The sequence below is a fragment of the Oryx dammah genome, unplaced genomic scaffold (genome assembly GCF_014754425.2).
Source record: "Oryx dammah isolate SB20612 unplaced genomic scaffold, SCBI_Odam_1.1 HiC_scaffold_25, whole genome shotgun sequence".
Classification (NCBI taxonomy): Eukaryota; Metazoa; Chordata; class Mammalia; order Artiodactyla; family Bovidae; genus Oryx; species Oryx dammah.
The window spans coordinates 94,427,749-94,443,549 of NW_024070209.1; the positions used below are offsets into that span (position 1 = coordinate 94,427,749).

At 40.9% G+C, this 15,801-nt stretch overlaps 1 protein-coding gene across 1 annotated transcript in view; it reads right to left on the bottom strand.

The window, feature by feature from the left end:
- NR6A1 (nuclear receptor subfamily 6 group A member 1) overlaps positions 1 to 15,801 on the bottom strand; it is a 47,023-nt gene that overhangs the window by 15,090 nt on the left and 16,132 nt on the right. The window contains exons 3-6 of the mRNA XM_040225722.1: positions 12,974 to 13,029; positions 6,513 to 6,667; positions 4,953 to 5,177; positions 3,327 to 3,581 (exon numbers count right to left, since the gene is read on the bottom strand). Coding sequence (XP_040081656.1) covers positions 3,327 to 3,581; positions 4,953 to 5,177; positions 6,513 to 6,667; positions 12,974 to 13,029 — 691 coding nt within the window. The remainder of the gene's footprint in view (positions 1 to 3,326; positions 3,582 to 4,952; positions 5,178 to 6,512; positions 6,668 to 12,973; positions 13,030 to 15,801) is intronic.

The following is a 15,801-nucleotide window of genomic DNA, read 5'->3' on the forward strand; positions in this document are numbered from 1 at the left end:
GCAGCTAGTGCTCACAAGATAGACATGCCCATTAAAGCCCATCTAGTACAAGGCATCTTCTCCTAAGAGTGAAGGAGTCTTGATTAGGGCCAGGAGCAGTCACTGGCTGGTGCTACAATCTGCTTTAAATCAAGTTCACCCAGCTCACTGTCTGATAACAGCCTGATTAAGGAAAATGGGCACCATAAATTTGATTCAATATTTGAGAAGAGAAAAGGAGGTGGTCATGTATCATCTGAGAAAGTCTTTTCGTGACAGCAGGAACTCACTTGCCTTCAGCAGTTGTGAAAAACTAAAGGCATTTTGGGGGAGTGGGAGTAACACTGGAGCAGGCAAGGTAGGAAAGAGCTATGGCCAATTACAGACTCCACAGTCTGGGTTTCCAGCAGAGTGGGGACTGCCTTACAGTGATGAGCCCGATTCCAAAGGTTCTTGTACTTCTATTTCCTCTGGCCTCCTGGGCAGTTCCACATGTGTCTCACACTCTGAGTCAATCTCAGACAGGCGCATCTCTCTTCCCAGGCTCCATTATCTTGGTTAAGAGAACTGGTGCCCACTTGCCTGGCAGGATCTCAACTTCTTCACTCACTGAGGCTTACCTCCCACTGCCTTTACCTCCCTGGCATCTCTTTACTCTGTGTTGCCCTCTCTAATCCCATTGTCATTGCTGCCTTGTCCAGGACTTGCTGACTTTTCCTGGGCTATGGACCAGCTTCTTACACTGTATTCTAGCTTTATCCATGCAACCCATCTTGCACTCTATAGCCACAGCAATCTTTGTAAAATGCAACCTGACACGTAATTGCTTCACTTTAAAATGTCCTACGACTTAATATCACGGACACAATAAAACCCAAAGGTTTTTAGATTAGCATTTAAGTGCCCTGATGACTGTCTTTCCGTCTTTCACTCCTGTCATTCCTCCCCTCATTTCTCTCACTCTCAGATGTATTCTCTCTATACTTTAATCCACAAGATTGCATTTTGGTTACATGTTCAAACCACTCACTCAGGATCTCTATAATTTTTAGGACTCTGTGTTATTCTCCTGCCTGCCTCCTATTCTCTCTAATCTGCTTACAAAAATTCCCCTACAAGATGCAGCTCAAATGTCTCCTCCTCTTTGGCAAGCATTCCCTGATCCTGCAAGTAGAGGTACTCGTGCCCTAGTCTATGCTTTCGCAGTCCCTCGTACACCCTCCTCAATCTCCACTAGTATCACCCTGAACTGTAGATTCTATCTGCTTCTATTTGTTCCACAACCCCCTAAATCAAGAATATGAGCTTTCATCTCAGAGTCAGAAACCATGTCTGCACCATCTGTTATCTCAACACCTCTCCTCCCAGCACACACAATAGGTGCTCAATAAATCAGCGTCACATCAAAAATGACAGGCTGAATTTTAACTTGTATTTTTCCACTGAAGGATTCCATAGTGGAGTGGGAGTACTAACAACAAATCTATTTCTTATCCTCAAACTCACTTGAGAGCTCAGCTGCAACTCGTGTTTCAAAGTTAGCACTGTTCAACAGAACCTTCTATGATGATGGAAATGTTCTATTGTATATCTGCAACTGTCTGGTATAGCAGCCACTAGCCACATGTGGCTCCAGAGCTCTTAAAATGTGGCTAGTGTAAATGAGGAACTAAATTTTTAATTTTAAGTAATGTAAATAGCCACTTGAGGCTAGCAGCTATTATGCTGGATAGTGGAGCTCTAGATTCTCTCTGATAAGGGCCCTTTGTAGAAAGTAAAACTTCCCTCACTAGTTCAACTGTTACTGGTCCCTGCCTTGTTCTTTCAGCTCAAGGGATTGGAAAGAGTGGGACAGGGTATTTTTTATGAAACATAAAGCCAGGGAACCCCACAAGGTCAGTGATCCCTGCCTACCTGAAGAGGGTTTGAGAAAATTCATCATCCCACAGAGGGCAGAACACACTTTTTAGACAGCCTCAGGCTGTACTGGTGGATTCCAGACAAACAGGGAGGCCAAGCTCACTGGGCCAGTTCTGCAAACTCTGACAATATTAGAGCTGGCTTAGGCTATCCAAACACTCAGCTGGCCCAGAGTTACAGAGCAGGAGACAGGAGATTGATGGAAACAAGTGAATTAGAGGCTCAAGACAAGGGGTTAGGTTATCTGCAAAATCAGATGGCTCTGTTTGAGGACAAATGTCAGCTGGGTTAAAACTCCTGTCATTTATAGATTACCATCAAGCCAGTAAGGATCATTAATAAGGAAATACTAGAAAACTAGTGGAGAAAGAACCTAGACTCTTCCCTCCCTCAGCTATGCAAAGGGCCCTTGAAGGTGTTGGAGCTTTGTTCCCAGCCGAAGTCTCAGCTTATTATGATGATTAAGTGGCAGAGGGAGATGTGCAAGAGAAGTTTGGAGGCTGGTATTCCACCTTCTCCATCTTCCTTCCATGGAGGTACCTTTTCTTCTCTTTCTTGGTGTTCTAGAATGTCATGACTTCCATTATTTTAAACTGTCTAGTAAAGGTGAAATATTAAAATAGGATTTAAACTTTGTTTTTCACATAAATAAGTCAGCAAGTCATAAATGTATCAATGGATCTTTTTTTTCCTGATTTTGGGGTGTCACCTGCTCTAGACAAGGAGGTTAGAAGGATCCTAGTCAGGGGAAAACATCAAGAAAGCAGAGTTCAATATTTCAGTCCCATGATCTTATCTTACTGCCTCTGAGATACAGTGAAAGAGCCTAAGATTTCAATTGGGCAGGCACGGATTCAAATATAGACACTGGATTCAAATCTAAAACCCTCGAGGGCAAGTCCCTCCAAACTTCAGTTTTCTCACCTATAAAATGGGCGTAACAACACCTACAATAATAGAGGCTGTAAGAAAGAAAGACAGTAATGTAAAATACCAAGCCTAGTGCTTGGCACACAGTAGGTATTACAATAACTCCAGGGTCCTGTTCTTGGATTGTAAATCATAGCTCACAGCCCCTTACCTTATAGGAAAATGTCAGATTTCTTTTTTTTCCAGATACGTTAACTCAGTAATCCAGATGTGATCAAAGTAACAGCTTAGCACTTGCTAAGTTTTGCTGCACGTCATCATTTTTTCCTCACAACTACCCTGTTGGGGCGGTTATTGTCACTACCCTACTTTATGAATTCAGAACTTGAGGATGAGAGATCTGACCAAAGTTACAAGTTAGTCAGCGTCTGAGTGAAGATTCATGTCCATCCCTGGGTGGCTTTAATGCTCATCCTGTGGAGTGCCAGGTACCCTGCCTTGCAGAGATGACAATGGTCTGGTTGCCTGAGACTTCCTCCCCAGCAAGGAGCTCTCACCTGTGTAGTTCTTCATCTGAGGGTGAGTACTTAGCAGTGACATCAGCCAGCTCCCCGAAGATCTGCTTGCTGTAAACAGTGAGGGAGGAGAGCAGGATTAATTCCTGCCACGTAGAGCTCAGGAGGCACGTGTAATCCTTGATTGAGAGCTCGCAGAAGAAAGGCAGTTTCTTGATCCAGGCAATCTGCCTAAAAAGCAGCTCGTCAGCCAGGCGGCAAAGCAAGGCAAATAGCTCTGCTTGAGTCACAGCATATCTGGAGGGGGTATGGAGAGGGGAAAGTTACTTCTAGTGGCCAAAGCAGTGAGGATGGGGGCCAAGGAGGAGGCTACTCCTAAGGGCACAAAGGGTCTCTGGCAGTGGGCTCCTTGCCCTTGACCATGGATCTCCAGCTCCATTCAATTCAGTCTAATGATAAAAGGATAGGACTGGGGCCCGCAGCAAGCTCAGGGCTGGAGGGGCAGGTTTGGTAAGAAAAGGTTACGAAGGGGAAAGGAGGCTTAGACATTTGAGCAGTTGTCAGGACTTTTAATGTCGGTGTCCACTAATGCTTCACGGGTTACAAAAAAATTCCCAGTCGTTCGTGCACCAGTTTTGGCAATGAAAGCTCCATTAGGGTACATCTGGTGCCCACTCAATACACGGGTTGATGTAAAACTGAGCCTCGGGGCGAGATAGCTGAAAGAGAATACAACGCATTCAGAAGCTTTTCTTGCTCTCACTGCACCCCCTGGTGGTGAGAGTTTAGGAAACTAGAGTTGCTCGGCCCTTCTAAGCTACTGTGCAATGGAAGGAACAGGGCCTTCCTCATCTCTCAGCTGGAGGAAATAGGGTCCCAGTATTCTTTTTCTCAAAGCCCTGTGGTGTGACTCTTCTCCACACCCCCACACCCGATATGTAAAGGTTTGATGATGGCTTCATGGGGTCGCAAAGAGTCGGACATGACTGAGTGAGTGACTGAACTGAACTGATGATGTCTTCCCTATAGGAAGATAAGTGAATTTCCTCTTCTGAAACTGGAGACTAGCTTAAGAAATCTCAGGGTATCTTGGGCAGGCAGGGCAAAGGAAGAAATCTAAGCTTAATAACACTGAAAGAGCCTATGGTCCAGGTCAAATGTAGGCCTAAATGGCCGAACTATTCTCTACTCAGGCAGAGCTGACAGGATTGAGAGCATTTCTTCCACTCACTCAGGTCCACACACAGAGCACATGGCACCAGGCTACCCCAGAGTCTGTTGACTAGGGACGCAGACGGGCCACAACTATGTTAAGAAGCCTAAGCCTAATGTATGATTATATCCAGAATTACAGCTCATCTCTGGCACAGAAGCGCTCAAACCCAGTCCAAGGTCTGGCTTACCAAGTCCAACCAGAAACAATAGCCCTTTAATCCCAGTTCCATAGGAAAAGATAAACAGCCCCAGTTCTATGAGAAAAGATGTTCAAGAGAAAAATGAAGAGCCACTGACTTCAATGAGCACAGATTTGTCCTCTGATGCCTGAGGCATCACTTCTTATACCCTGACTCATTTCAAAGCCTGGGGTAGAGAAGCCTGGGATGAAGGTGGGGGTGGGGAAGGGACCACACTGAAGCTGCAGGGCTACATACAGCAAGGCTCACTCACCCGTCTTCAATCAGCATGGGTGTGCCCAGTGGCTCCAGGTCCTCGGCTGACACCAGCTGATGAATCAGACTGTATGACTGGGGATCCAGGCTTCGAGCTTGTGGGGGCAGAAGTGGCGAGTGGGCAGAATAGCTAAAAAGGTGCGGTATATATTGATAGTGTGGAGGCACAGACATCCCCATGTACTGATCCCTGAACGCCACAAATCCATTTAATTCCACAGACCTGCTGGAGAGAAAAGTCTCATGTCAAGCAGAACCATCACAGGTCCACTGCCTCCTCAGAGGAAGTGAGCCAGGAGGTGGCTCAGGTGTTCTCTGGCTATGCTCTTTGTCTTCAGTAAGCCAGGACCATAGTCAATGGTAACATGTATGTCTCCCCTACTTGATGGGGACTCTGGGCGAGTGTGTGTAGGCATGGCTCACCTTTGGACACTTAGGACCTGGCAGAGTTGTACTGAATAAATATTGAGTACATGATCTCTTTGCCACATTTGGGGAGTTTCACAGAATATTCATAGACTGTGATGACAAAGGTGAGTGTTTATATTTTATACTGCTAGGACAACTAAGTCAGAGACAGGCTAAGTGTCTCACCAGACCACAAAACAAATCAGCACCAAGCAAAGAACCTGGCATGTGGCAGCAACTCCCTGGACATTCAAAGGAAGGAACAAACTAGGGAACAAATGAGTGAATAAAAACGATAATGAAATATCAAGAGAAAGGCACATTCTTATCTTCCCCTCTTTTTGGAGAAATCTAACCATTCAGTCAACTAATATTATCTAGATGAATCTCCTGTAACAGGGCTGGCAAACTATGGCCCATGGCCTGTTTTGGTAAATGAAGCTTTATTAGAATACAGCCATGCTCATTCATTTACCTATTGTCTCTGGCTGCTTTTGCATGACAATGGCAGAACTGAGTAGCTAAGACCTAGAATGTATGGCCAGCAAAGCCTAAAATATTTATTATTTGGCCTTTATAAAAAATGTCCTACTGCAGAGATTTCTGGAGAAAAGAATCTTCCTTGGTGATGGTTGGTTATATTTCACACCTAACTTAAGATACCATTCTAGAACCAAGAGTCTTCAAAAACTGTTATTTCATGATACCAGCAAATCTGACTAACTTGAAAAGTTTTCACTGTTTCTTAAAATTTATAATGTGAAAATCTTCATTCTTGCTGAGGCAGAGAAATGATAGCTTGGTCCAATATTGTCAATTTCCACCCCCCCCCAAGTGAAAAAATAACCAAGAGAAAAGAGCTACAATTAAAATGTCATTCTGTTAGGTGAAGAAAGTATGGACACAAATAGTGGCTACAGCACTTTAGCAGTCTGCAAGAGAATGTCAACATTTTCAGGTCTTTAGCTAAAATATGGCTGCAAAATGCTGCTTTGCATTATCCCGACTCCTACCCCGCAAGACTGAGGCAGCAAGAGTACAGTGGCCGAGACAGATGGGCAGGAATACCAGCCCAGCCCAGAGGCTGCTTGCTGATGAGTCCACTCTTTGAGTGACCCCCAGAGGCTGCTGGGTTTGCCCTGAAGCTCACCTGGAGGAGAGTGTAGAGCCGGGTGAGGGCTGGTTGCTCTCCGAAGCCCTGTTCCCAGGGGAGCTGTGGTCGCTGTCACCATGGTTGCTCCAATGATTGGCCTCTTCCTCAAATTCTTGCCCAGACATAATCCTTTCGATCTCTTCCTCTGATATCTTTGATAAGGTATTGATATATGTTAGACTGAGTGCTCAGGATGCCCTCTGTTCCTTTTTTAGGACTGAGAACTTATTTAAACTCCATGGGGATTCCTACAATTCTCTAGAGAGAAAACCAAATCTCCTCCCCTCCACACCCATACTTCAGGTCTCTCATAATCTTAGGACAGCTTGGCTGCTTGCCTACCAGCACTGTGGCTCACCATATCCTTCCTTTTGCCCATTTCGCCTCCTCTCAAGCCACAAAGCCTCTAGGTTCCTCATCATTCCTCTTTGTCCTTCATCTAGTCTTTCCTACTGTTGAAACACCACTCCTTTAAGATCCAATTCAAATGTCACCTTCGTTTTGAATCCTTCTATTACTAAGCACAGATAGAATTTTATGTCTTTCTTCTATCCACTCATACAATTCCGTGTATTTGAGACACAGAATAGCATAACAGTTAAGAGTTTGAATTTTACAGTCAAATCACCTTTGTTCTAATCCAAGTTCTGCCACTTTCTAGTTGTTCCATCTTAGAGCAAGTCATATAATTATGTAAACCTAAGTTCCTTCATCTGTATAATGGAGAGAATAATAGTAAGTATCATATAGGATTGTTGTGAGGATTAAATTAGTTAATATATTAACACATGTTTGGAAAAGAGCCTAGCAGATAGTAACTATTATAGAAGGTTGACAATGATATCTTCATTACCACTGGATAATGTATCACAAAAATATCCCCAATAAGACCTCAGGCTATGACAGAATCTAGAAGAAAGCAGTACTCAAATAAATGCATGATGGATAAACGAATAAATGTCCACTTATTAAGTACTGACTATATACCTTTACACAAGTTTTCTTAGTAAGAAAGACATTTCTAAGCCTATTGAATAAAAGAAATTATAGCTCCAACAAGCAAACTGACCTGCCCATGTCTGAGCAGGAGTTTGAGGGAGAGGCCGGAGCAGCCATACATGCAGTCCAGTGCTCTAACTACAATGCCATACAGGGAGAGGACAAACACTTCTCCCATAAAGTGTTTAACCCAGGGCTGAGGCCAAGATGGCTAAAGTCAGCACACAAAATGAGAGTGAGTGTTGAGGAGGAAGAATCAGATGAATTTTTGCTTTTTGTTCCTAAGAAAAGCCTGGGAGGACATTTTCTCCCAAGTCTATCTGACTCAAAATTGCGTACTTCTTTGTTGCAACAGCCTATGAGGGAACCTAGGGCTGCTCCAGTCATAAACACAGGAGATGTTTAGAAGTGGAAGTCAGCCAGCACAGAGGACTTGGTTTTAAGTAGCTTGGACTGCATATTGAATTAGAGGGTTTGTCTTTTTTTATTCAGTCACATGTAGCCAGGAAAAAAAACCAAAAAACTCAAACCAACCCAAATCTTTTTTCTTAGAAGTCTGTAGAACACAGAACATTGTTTACATTTTATGAGACACGCGAAGACAAATGGTGCCATCAAATTACAAAATATCTACTGAGGCCCTGAATGTGTAGCCTCAGTGATGGTGGTGAAAGCAAGACCAGAGCATGGAGGGCATGAGAGTACTTGAGTTTGGTGAGAAGGGCCAGTTATTGTAAAATCACACTGATCCTGGCTGGACTCAGTTGGACTGTAGCAGTCCCTCCCTGTGGGTCCCCTGGGACACTAAACAACCACTAATGCCTTGAACAGGCGATGGGGTGTGTGGGAGTGCCTGAATCTGGGTTTAAATCTTATCCACATGTCCTACCTGGGTACTTACTGTTGAGCAAATCATTCAAGTACTCTGAACCTTAGCTCCCTCATCAGTAAAACAGAGATAATAACACTCCCTCTTAGCTCCTGGTTCCCTCACTAGATGCTGGAGCAAACCTCACTATCTTACAGGTTTAAGTCAGATAGACTTGGAAGGTTAATCTAAGATAAAGTTATTAAGTGCATGAGCACAACAGGTCCTCAATAAGTGGAAATTCTATTCCTTTTAAGTACAATTAAGGACTTGGAGATAATAGCTCTCTCTTCCTAACATACCACCTAGAAACAGAAAAAGACTGAAAGGAAAATTATATGCCCACTATCAAACCCACAAATGCAATGACAGATGAAACAGATTTTTCTGCGCATCAGCTTCCTCAATTCTGGAGAGAACAGAGTCTGTAGATGTAAATGACTGAAGATCCCTTGGCATGACAAAGGAACATTAGGTAATACTGAGGAAGGTTTTTCATTGAGGAAATGCTTAAGAATTCTTCCCAATAGATAAACTTTCTATTGTATCTAAATATAAAAAGAACGAATATAAATAAAGACTATATGTGAAAAGCCCATAGCTAGTATCATACCCAATGGTAAAAAATGGAAAGCTTTTCCTCTAAGATCAGGATCAAGGCAAGGATACCCACTCTTACCGCATTTATTCTAGATATTACTGGAAGTCCTCGCAGAGCACTAGGCAAATTAAAAAAAACGAAAGAAAGAAAAGCCATTCAAGTTAGAAAGGAAGAAGTAAAACTATTTCTGTTCACAGAAGACATACAGTCTTTCTATGTCTTAAAGATGTCACCAAAAAGCTATTAGAACTAATCAAAGAATTCAGCAAGGCTGTAGGATACAAAGCCAACATGGAAAATTAGTTGCATTTTTATATACTAACAATGAATTACCTGAAGAGAAAATTAAGAAAGCAATCTCATTTACAATAGCATTAAAAAAGAATAAAATACTTAGGAATAAACTTAACTAAGGAGGTGAAAGAAATTAAAGACACAAATAAATGTAAAGACATCCTGTGTTTATAGATTAAAAGACTTAACATTGTTAAAAACTACATATTATCCAAACTGTCCTATAGATTCAATGCAATCCCTATCAAAATTCCAGTGGCATTTTTTCTGCAGGAAAAAAAAAAAAAAAAAAAAACCCTAAAGTTCATATGAAACCACAAAGAACCCCAAACAGCCAAAACAATCCTGAGAAAGAACAACAAAGCTAGAGGCCTTGCATTTTCTGATTTCAAAACATATTACAGAGCTAAAGTAATCAAACAGTAAAGTGTTGGCACAGGACAGACATACAGATCCCCCAAATAAGCCCAGACATACAGTCAAAATATCTTTGACAAAGTTGCCAAGACTACACAATGGGAAAAGGAGAGTCTCTTCAACAAGTGGTGCTGGGAAAACCAGCTATCCATATGCAAAAGAATGGAATTAGAGTTTTACCCACACTATATGCAAAAAGCAACTCAATGGATTAAAGACAAACATAAAATTTTAAAAATTCCTAAAAGCAAGCATAGAGAATAAGTTTCTTGACACTAATTTTTTTTTAATTGAAATATAGTTGATTTACAACGTTGTGTTAGTTTCAGGTTTATATAGCACAGCGATTCAGTATTTTTGCAGAGTCTATTCCATTATAGGTACAAGATAATGGGTATAATTCCCTGTGCTACAAAGTATTATCCTGTTGCTTATCTATTTTATATATAGTAGCTCATATGTATTAATCCAATAACCCTAATTTATCAATGAATTTGTGACTATGACACCAAAGCAAAAACAGACAAATGGAATTACATTAAACTAAAGACTTCTGCAAAACAAAGTCAACAAAGTGAACAGGCACCCTCCAGAAAATTTTTACAAACCATATATCTGATAAAGGTTAATATTCAAAATATATAAGGAGTTTCTACAACCCAATAGTCAATTAAACTAATCGGCCTGATTAAAAAATAGCAAAATACTTAATAGACATTTCCCCAAAGAAAACAAATAAATACCCAAAAGGCATATAAAAAGATGCTCAATGTCACCAATCATCAGGGAAATGCAAATCAAAGCTGTAAGGAGAGATCACCTCACACCTATTTGGATGGCCAGAATCAAACAAACAACTACACAAACAAACAAAAACTCCCAAGAAAACAAGAAGTGCGGGAGAGGATGGGGAAAATTAGAACCCTGTGCACTTGGGTGGGAATATAAAATGGTGTGGTTGACTATGTAAAAACAGTATGGAGGTTTCTCAAAAACGTAAAAACAGAATTACCATATGACCCAGTAATCCCACTCAGGTATTTATCCAAAAGAGTTGAAACTAGGATCTTGAAGAGATATTTGCACTCCCATGTTCACTGTAGCCAAGGCCACTGTCACTACAGCCAAGAGGTAGAAATACTCTAACTGTCCATCAGTGGATGAATAAACAAAATGTGCTATATATTACTTACAATAACCAGGCCGTGGAAGCAACCTAAATGTCCATCAACAGAAGAATGGATAAAGGTGTGGTACACATATACATGGTGGAATATTATTCAGCCATAAAAAAGAATGAAATAATGCCATCTGCAGCAACATGGATGGAACCCAGAGATTGTCATAGTGAGTGAAAGTAAGCCAAAGAAAGACAAATATCATACGATATAGCTTTTATGTGGAATCTAAAAAAATAGTACAAATGAACTTATGTAGAAAACAAACTTATAGTTACCAGGGGGGTAATGGGTGGGGGAAAAATTGGGAGACTGGGACTGAGAATCTCCTACACTAGTACTTATCTATAAAATAGATAACTAAAAAGGGACCTATTTTGCAATACAGGGAACTCTCCTCAACACTCAGTAATGGCCTATAATGGGAACAGAATCTAAAAAAAGAGTGGATTAATTCACTTTGTTGTACAACAGAAACACAACATTGAAAATCAACTATACTCCAATAAAAATTAAAAGCAAAAACCACAGAGCAAAACCAAAAAAAACCAAAATGTGCTATATACAAAAATGGAGTATTACTCAGCTTTAAAAAGGAAGGAATCCTGTCACGTGCTACAACATGGATGAATCTTAAGGACATTATGCTAAGTGAAATAAGGCAATCACAGAAGGGCAAGTGCTGCATGATTCCACTTGTATGATGTATCAAAAGTTGTCAAACTCTTAGAAGGGAAAAGTAGAATGATGGTTGTCAGGGATTGGGGGGAGGGAGAAATATGGAGTTACTATTAAAGTTTCAGTCACAAGCTTTAAAAAAAGTTCTAGAGATTTGCTATACAAAACGTGCATATATAGTTGACACTACTGTATTGTACACTTAATTTGTTACAGAGGTGTATTTCATGTTATATGTTTTTATCACACAAAATAGAGCAGATATGAATGCAGACTGAAATATATTAATTTGCAAGACATATACATGATTTGAATAAATGAATAAAAGTGTTTGATTAAACAGAGACTCCAACTGAGTGCATATGTATACCAGGCTCACATGACAGAAAACCCTCCCATACATCATCAGTGTATGTCTTAAGACAATTCTGAATTCCTGTCTTTCTCTCATTCCCCCACATTCAATTGGATAACTCCTATCAATTTTACCTATTAAATATTTCTTGAATCTATTCCCTTTCCTCAGTCTGTACTATTACTGCCCTACTTGAAACCACAGTCTATATCTCTTGCCTGGACTTCTGTAACATTCTCCCCCTGCCCCCTGCTTTTTTCTTGGGGGGTCACATGGTATGTGGTATCTTATCTCCCCAACTAGGGATAGAACCCACATCCCCTGCAATGGAAGCATGGAGCCTTAACCACTGGATCACGAGGGAAGTCCTATAAAACCCTTTTAACTGCTTTTTCTTTGCCACCAGTTTCATCTACCTTTAACCCAGCTCTTCAAAAACATCTTTCCCACTAGACTGAGTTTACAGTACAGGGAGTCTGGTAAACAGTAAGTACTACCGAGTAAATGTTTGTGGGACTGAATGTGTATTACCTTCCTCACTTTACAAATAAGGCAATGAACTTTAGGTGGAAATACCTTTAACAACATTGAATAGCTAAGTAGTCTTGCTGATTTCTGCCAGACTAACTACAACCAACAACCTTAAGTGACTGACATAAAAATCCTCTGGGAAATTCCCTGGAAGTCTAGTGGTTAGAACTCCATGCTGTCACTGTTGAGGGCCTGGGTTCAATCCCTGGTCAGGGAAGTAAGATCCCATAAGCTATGTGGGCAAAAAGTTAACAAATAAATTATCCTCTGGATGCTTTAGAACCAGAATTGGGTTCACCTTCTGTAAAAATCCTTTAAGCAAGTTGAGGGATCACAAGAACTTTAATCATTATCTTTTATATACTTAATATTTTCAAAACACATTCATACCCAGGTTCTAAAAGCAGTTTAACAGGAATGAAAGTAAAGTTGGCTCCCCACCAGAAGCACATAGGAGGATCAAGGTGAGCAGCTTCAGGAGCATCTGGAGACTTCAGCTTCCAGGGTGCACCACACAGAGTAAGACCCAGAACTCACCTGGACTGGCCCAATGCTCTTATTCCGGCCTCCAGGCATGCCATCTTCTCTGATTGCTGGAAGTAAATATAAAATAGTAAGAAGCATGCCCACAAGAGACTAGGCACAAAAAGAAAACTTATTTGGCCAAAAGCACAAGGTAGTAATTGGTGAAGCTAAGATTAAAACACAGGTCTTTCTGGACCCAAAGCACATATTCTTTCCATCATAGGCAGCAGATACTTTTGGGCTTCCAAGGCACTGGATACACACACTGTATACATTCAATATGCTCAACAAACACGATGGCATTATTAGTAGTCCTATAGCTACAAATATCCCACCAGGATGATGAATTTGAAAGCCTTGATAAATTCAAGAAGGTTCAGTTCAGTTCAGTCGCTCAGTCGTATCCGACTCTTTGCAACCCCATGGATCGCAGCACGCCAGGGCTCCTTGTCTATCACCAACTCCTACAGTTTACCCAAACTCATGTCCATCAAGTCGGTGATGCCATCCAGCCACCTCATCCTCTGTTGTCCCCTTCTCCTCCTGCCCTCAATCCCTCCCAGCATCAGTCTTTTCCAATGAGTCAACTCTTCGCATGAGGTGGTCAAAGTATTGGAGTTTCAGCTTCAGCATCAGTCCTTCCAATGAACACCCAGAACTGATCTCCTTTAGGATGCACTGGTTGGACCTCCTTGCGGTCCAAGGGACTCTCAAGAGTCTTCTCCAACACCACAGTTCAAAAGCATCAATTCTTCAGCGCTCACCTTTCTTCACAGTCCAACTATCACATCCATACATGACCACTGGAAAAACCATAGCCTTGACTAGATGGACCTTTGTTGGCAAAGTAATGTCTCTGCTTTTGAATATGCTGTCTAGGTTGGTCATAACTTTCCTTCCAAGGAGTAAGCGTGTTTTAATTTCATGGCTGCAATCACTATCTGCAGTGATTTTGGAGCCCCAAAAAATAAAGTATGACACTATTTCCACTGTTTCCCCATCTATTTCTGGAGACAAAAAGACTATTTCCATTTTTAAATACAATATTTTTACTTCCAGGTTAGGTTATCCAATCTATAAAGTCATTAGGGCATGGTTGGTTGCCTGTAAAGGTAAAGGCTCTAAGCCTAACAGTTACCTGGGATAATTGAAAGGCTGACAGGAAGTTCATTTTCCTTAAAGCAGAAATCATTCTTGGTCTTAGAAGAATAAACATTCCAACTTAGACAAGCTTGAGTCTAAATCCTGTTTTTGCCAGGTCTGAGTAATTACAAACAAGTTTCTTCATCTCTCTGAATTTCAGTTTTACAGAAAAACAAAGAGGAATATTAGAACCTGTCTTATGGGGAATTGTGAGGGTTATACATAATTTAGCTAAAGCTCCAAGAATAGGGCTTGGCATTTCCTGGTGGCTCAGAAGGCAAAGAATCTGCCTGCAATGCAGGAGACCTGGGTTTGATCCCTGGGTTGGGAAGATCCCCTGGAGAAGGAAATGGCAACCCCACTCCAGTATTCTTGCCTGGGAAATCCCATGGACAGAGGAGCTTGGTGGGCTGCAGTCCATGGGGTTGCAAAGAGTTAGATACGATTGAGTGACTACTTTCCACTTACGAAGTAGGAGGTTAACAGTCTACTTTAAAAGGCTACTGTGAATTGGGGGCAAGAAACATATACAGCTATATATATATTACCTAGAGACATGATGGTTGTTCTCTTTTAACCTAATTTCAAGTTCTAAACATCTTAAAATTCCTTTGCTGCTGTTTCAGGGCCAGTGACAGACTTTAGACACTTCTATTTCCAATACTGGTATCTCACACATACCTTTGCTTCAGCTCACAGGTACAGAACAAAAATCTATCATTGGCAGGTATAACACTGAATATTTCTCACTTGATATTTCAATCTCAATGTCTTGGAGGTGAGGAAGGAATTCAACATGCTTTCCTTCTTGTTTAAAGTGCCATAAATTTAAAAGATTTACATCTTACCAATTTCTTGCTCTGTTATTTAAAAACTTGTGTTGTCCCTCAACCCCAACTGGAGTAAGAAACTCATATACATGTTAGGTGTTGTCATGTGTAAAGTTAACCCATGAGTAAAGTATTATTAGTATTATCACTCCCACTGAACAAATAACTCTGATACTCAGAAAAATATTCTCCTTTGGGTGATAGAAACTAAATATCAGAATAAAGATTTGGAGCCCAGGCTATCAGGTTAAAACCAACTTTCTTTCCACCACTATAATTTCCCAAAATGTGTGTGCATCCCACTGGAAAAACATAATTTTAGGTTGTACATAGATAATCTCTTAATTATACACTTATCCTAATGTGCATTAAAAAAAATACTGATTTTCCATTCACTGAAGTGCTAAAAACTACTTGAAAATTCACTTTGACTTTTTCAAAAAGATAATTTAAAGAACACAAAATAAACAGTAGTACTGGTTTAATCAGAGATGGTAACATTTGTTAAAATGGCATGAAACTGCCTGAAGTGTGGGCAACAACATTATGTGTCATAGTGCCTCTGTTAAAACAAAAATTTGGCTCATACTTTAAAACTTATATCATACTCAGATCTATTGATCCTCAAAACAATCTTAAAAAGTATATATTAGAAGTCTGTTTTTTACATCTATATCTCCTTTGCTACAGATGTAAAGAACAGACTTTTGGACTCAGTGGGAAAAGGCAAGGGTGGGATGATTTAAGAGAATAGCATTGAAACATGTACAATACTGTATGTAAAATAGATGGACAGTGTAAGTTCAATGCATGAAGCAGGGCACCCAAAGCTGGTGCTCTGGGACAACCCAGAAGGATGGGGTGGGG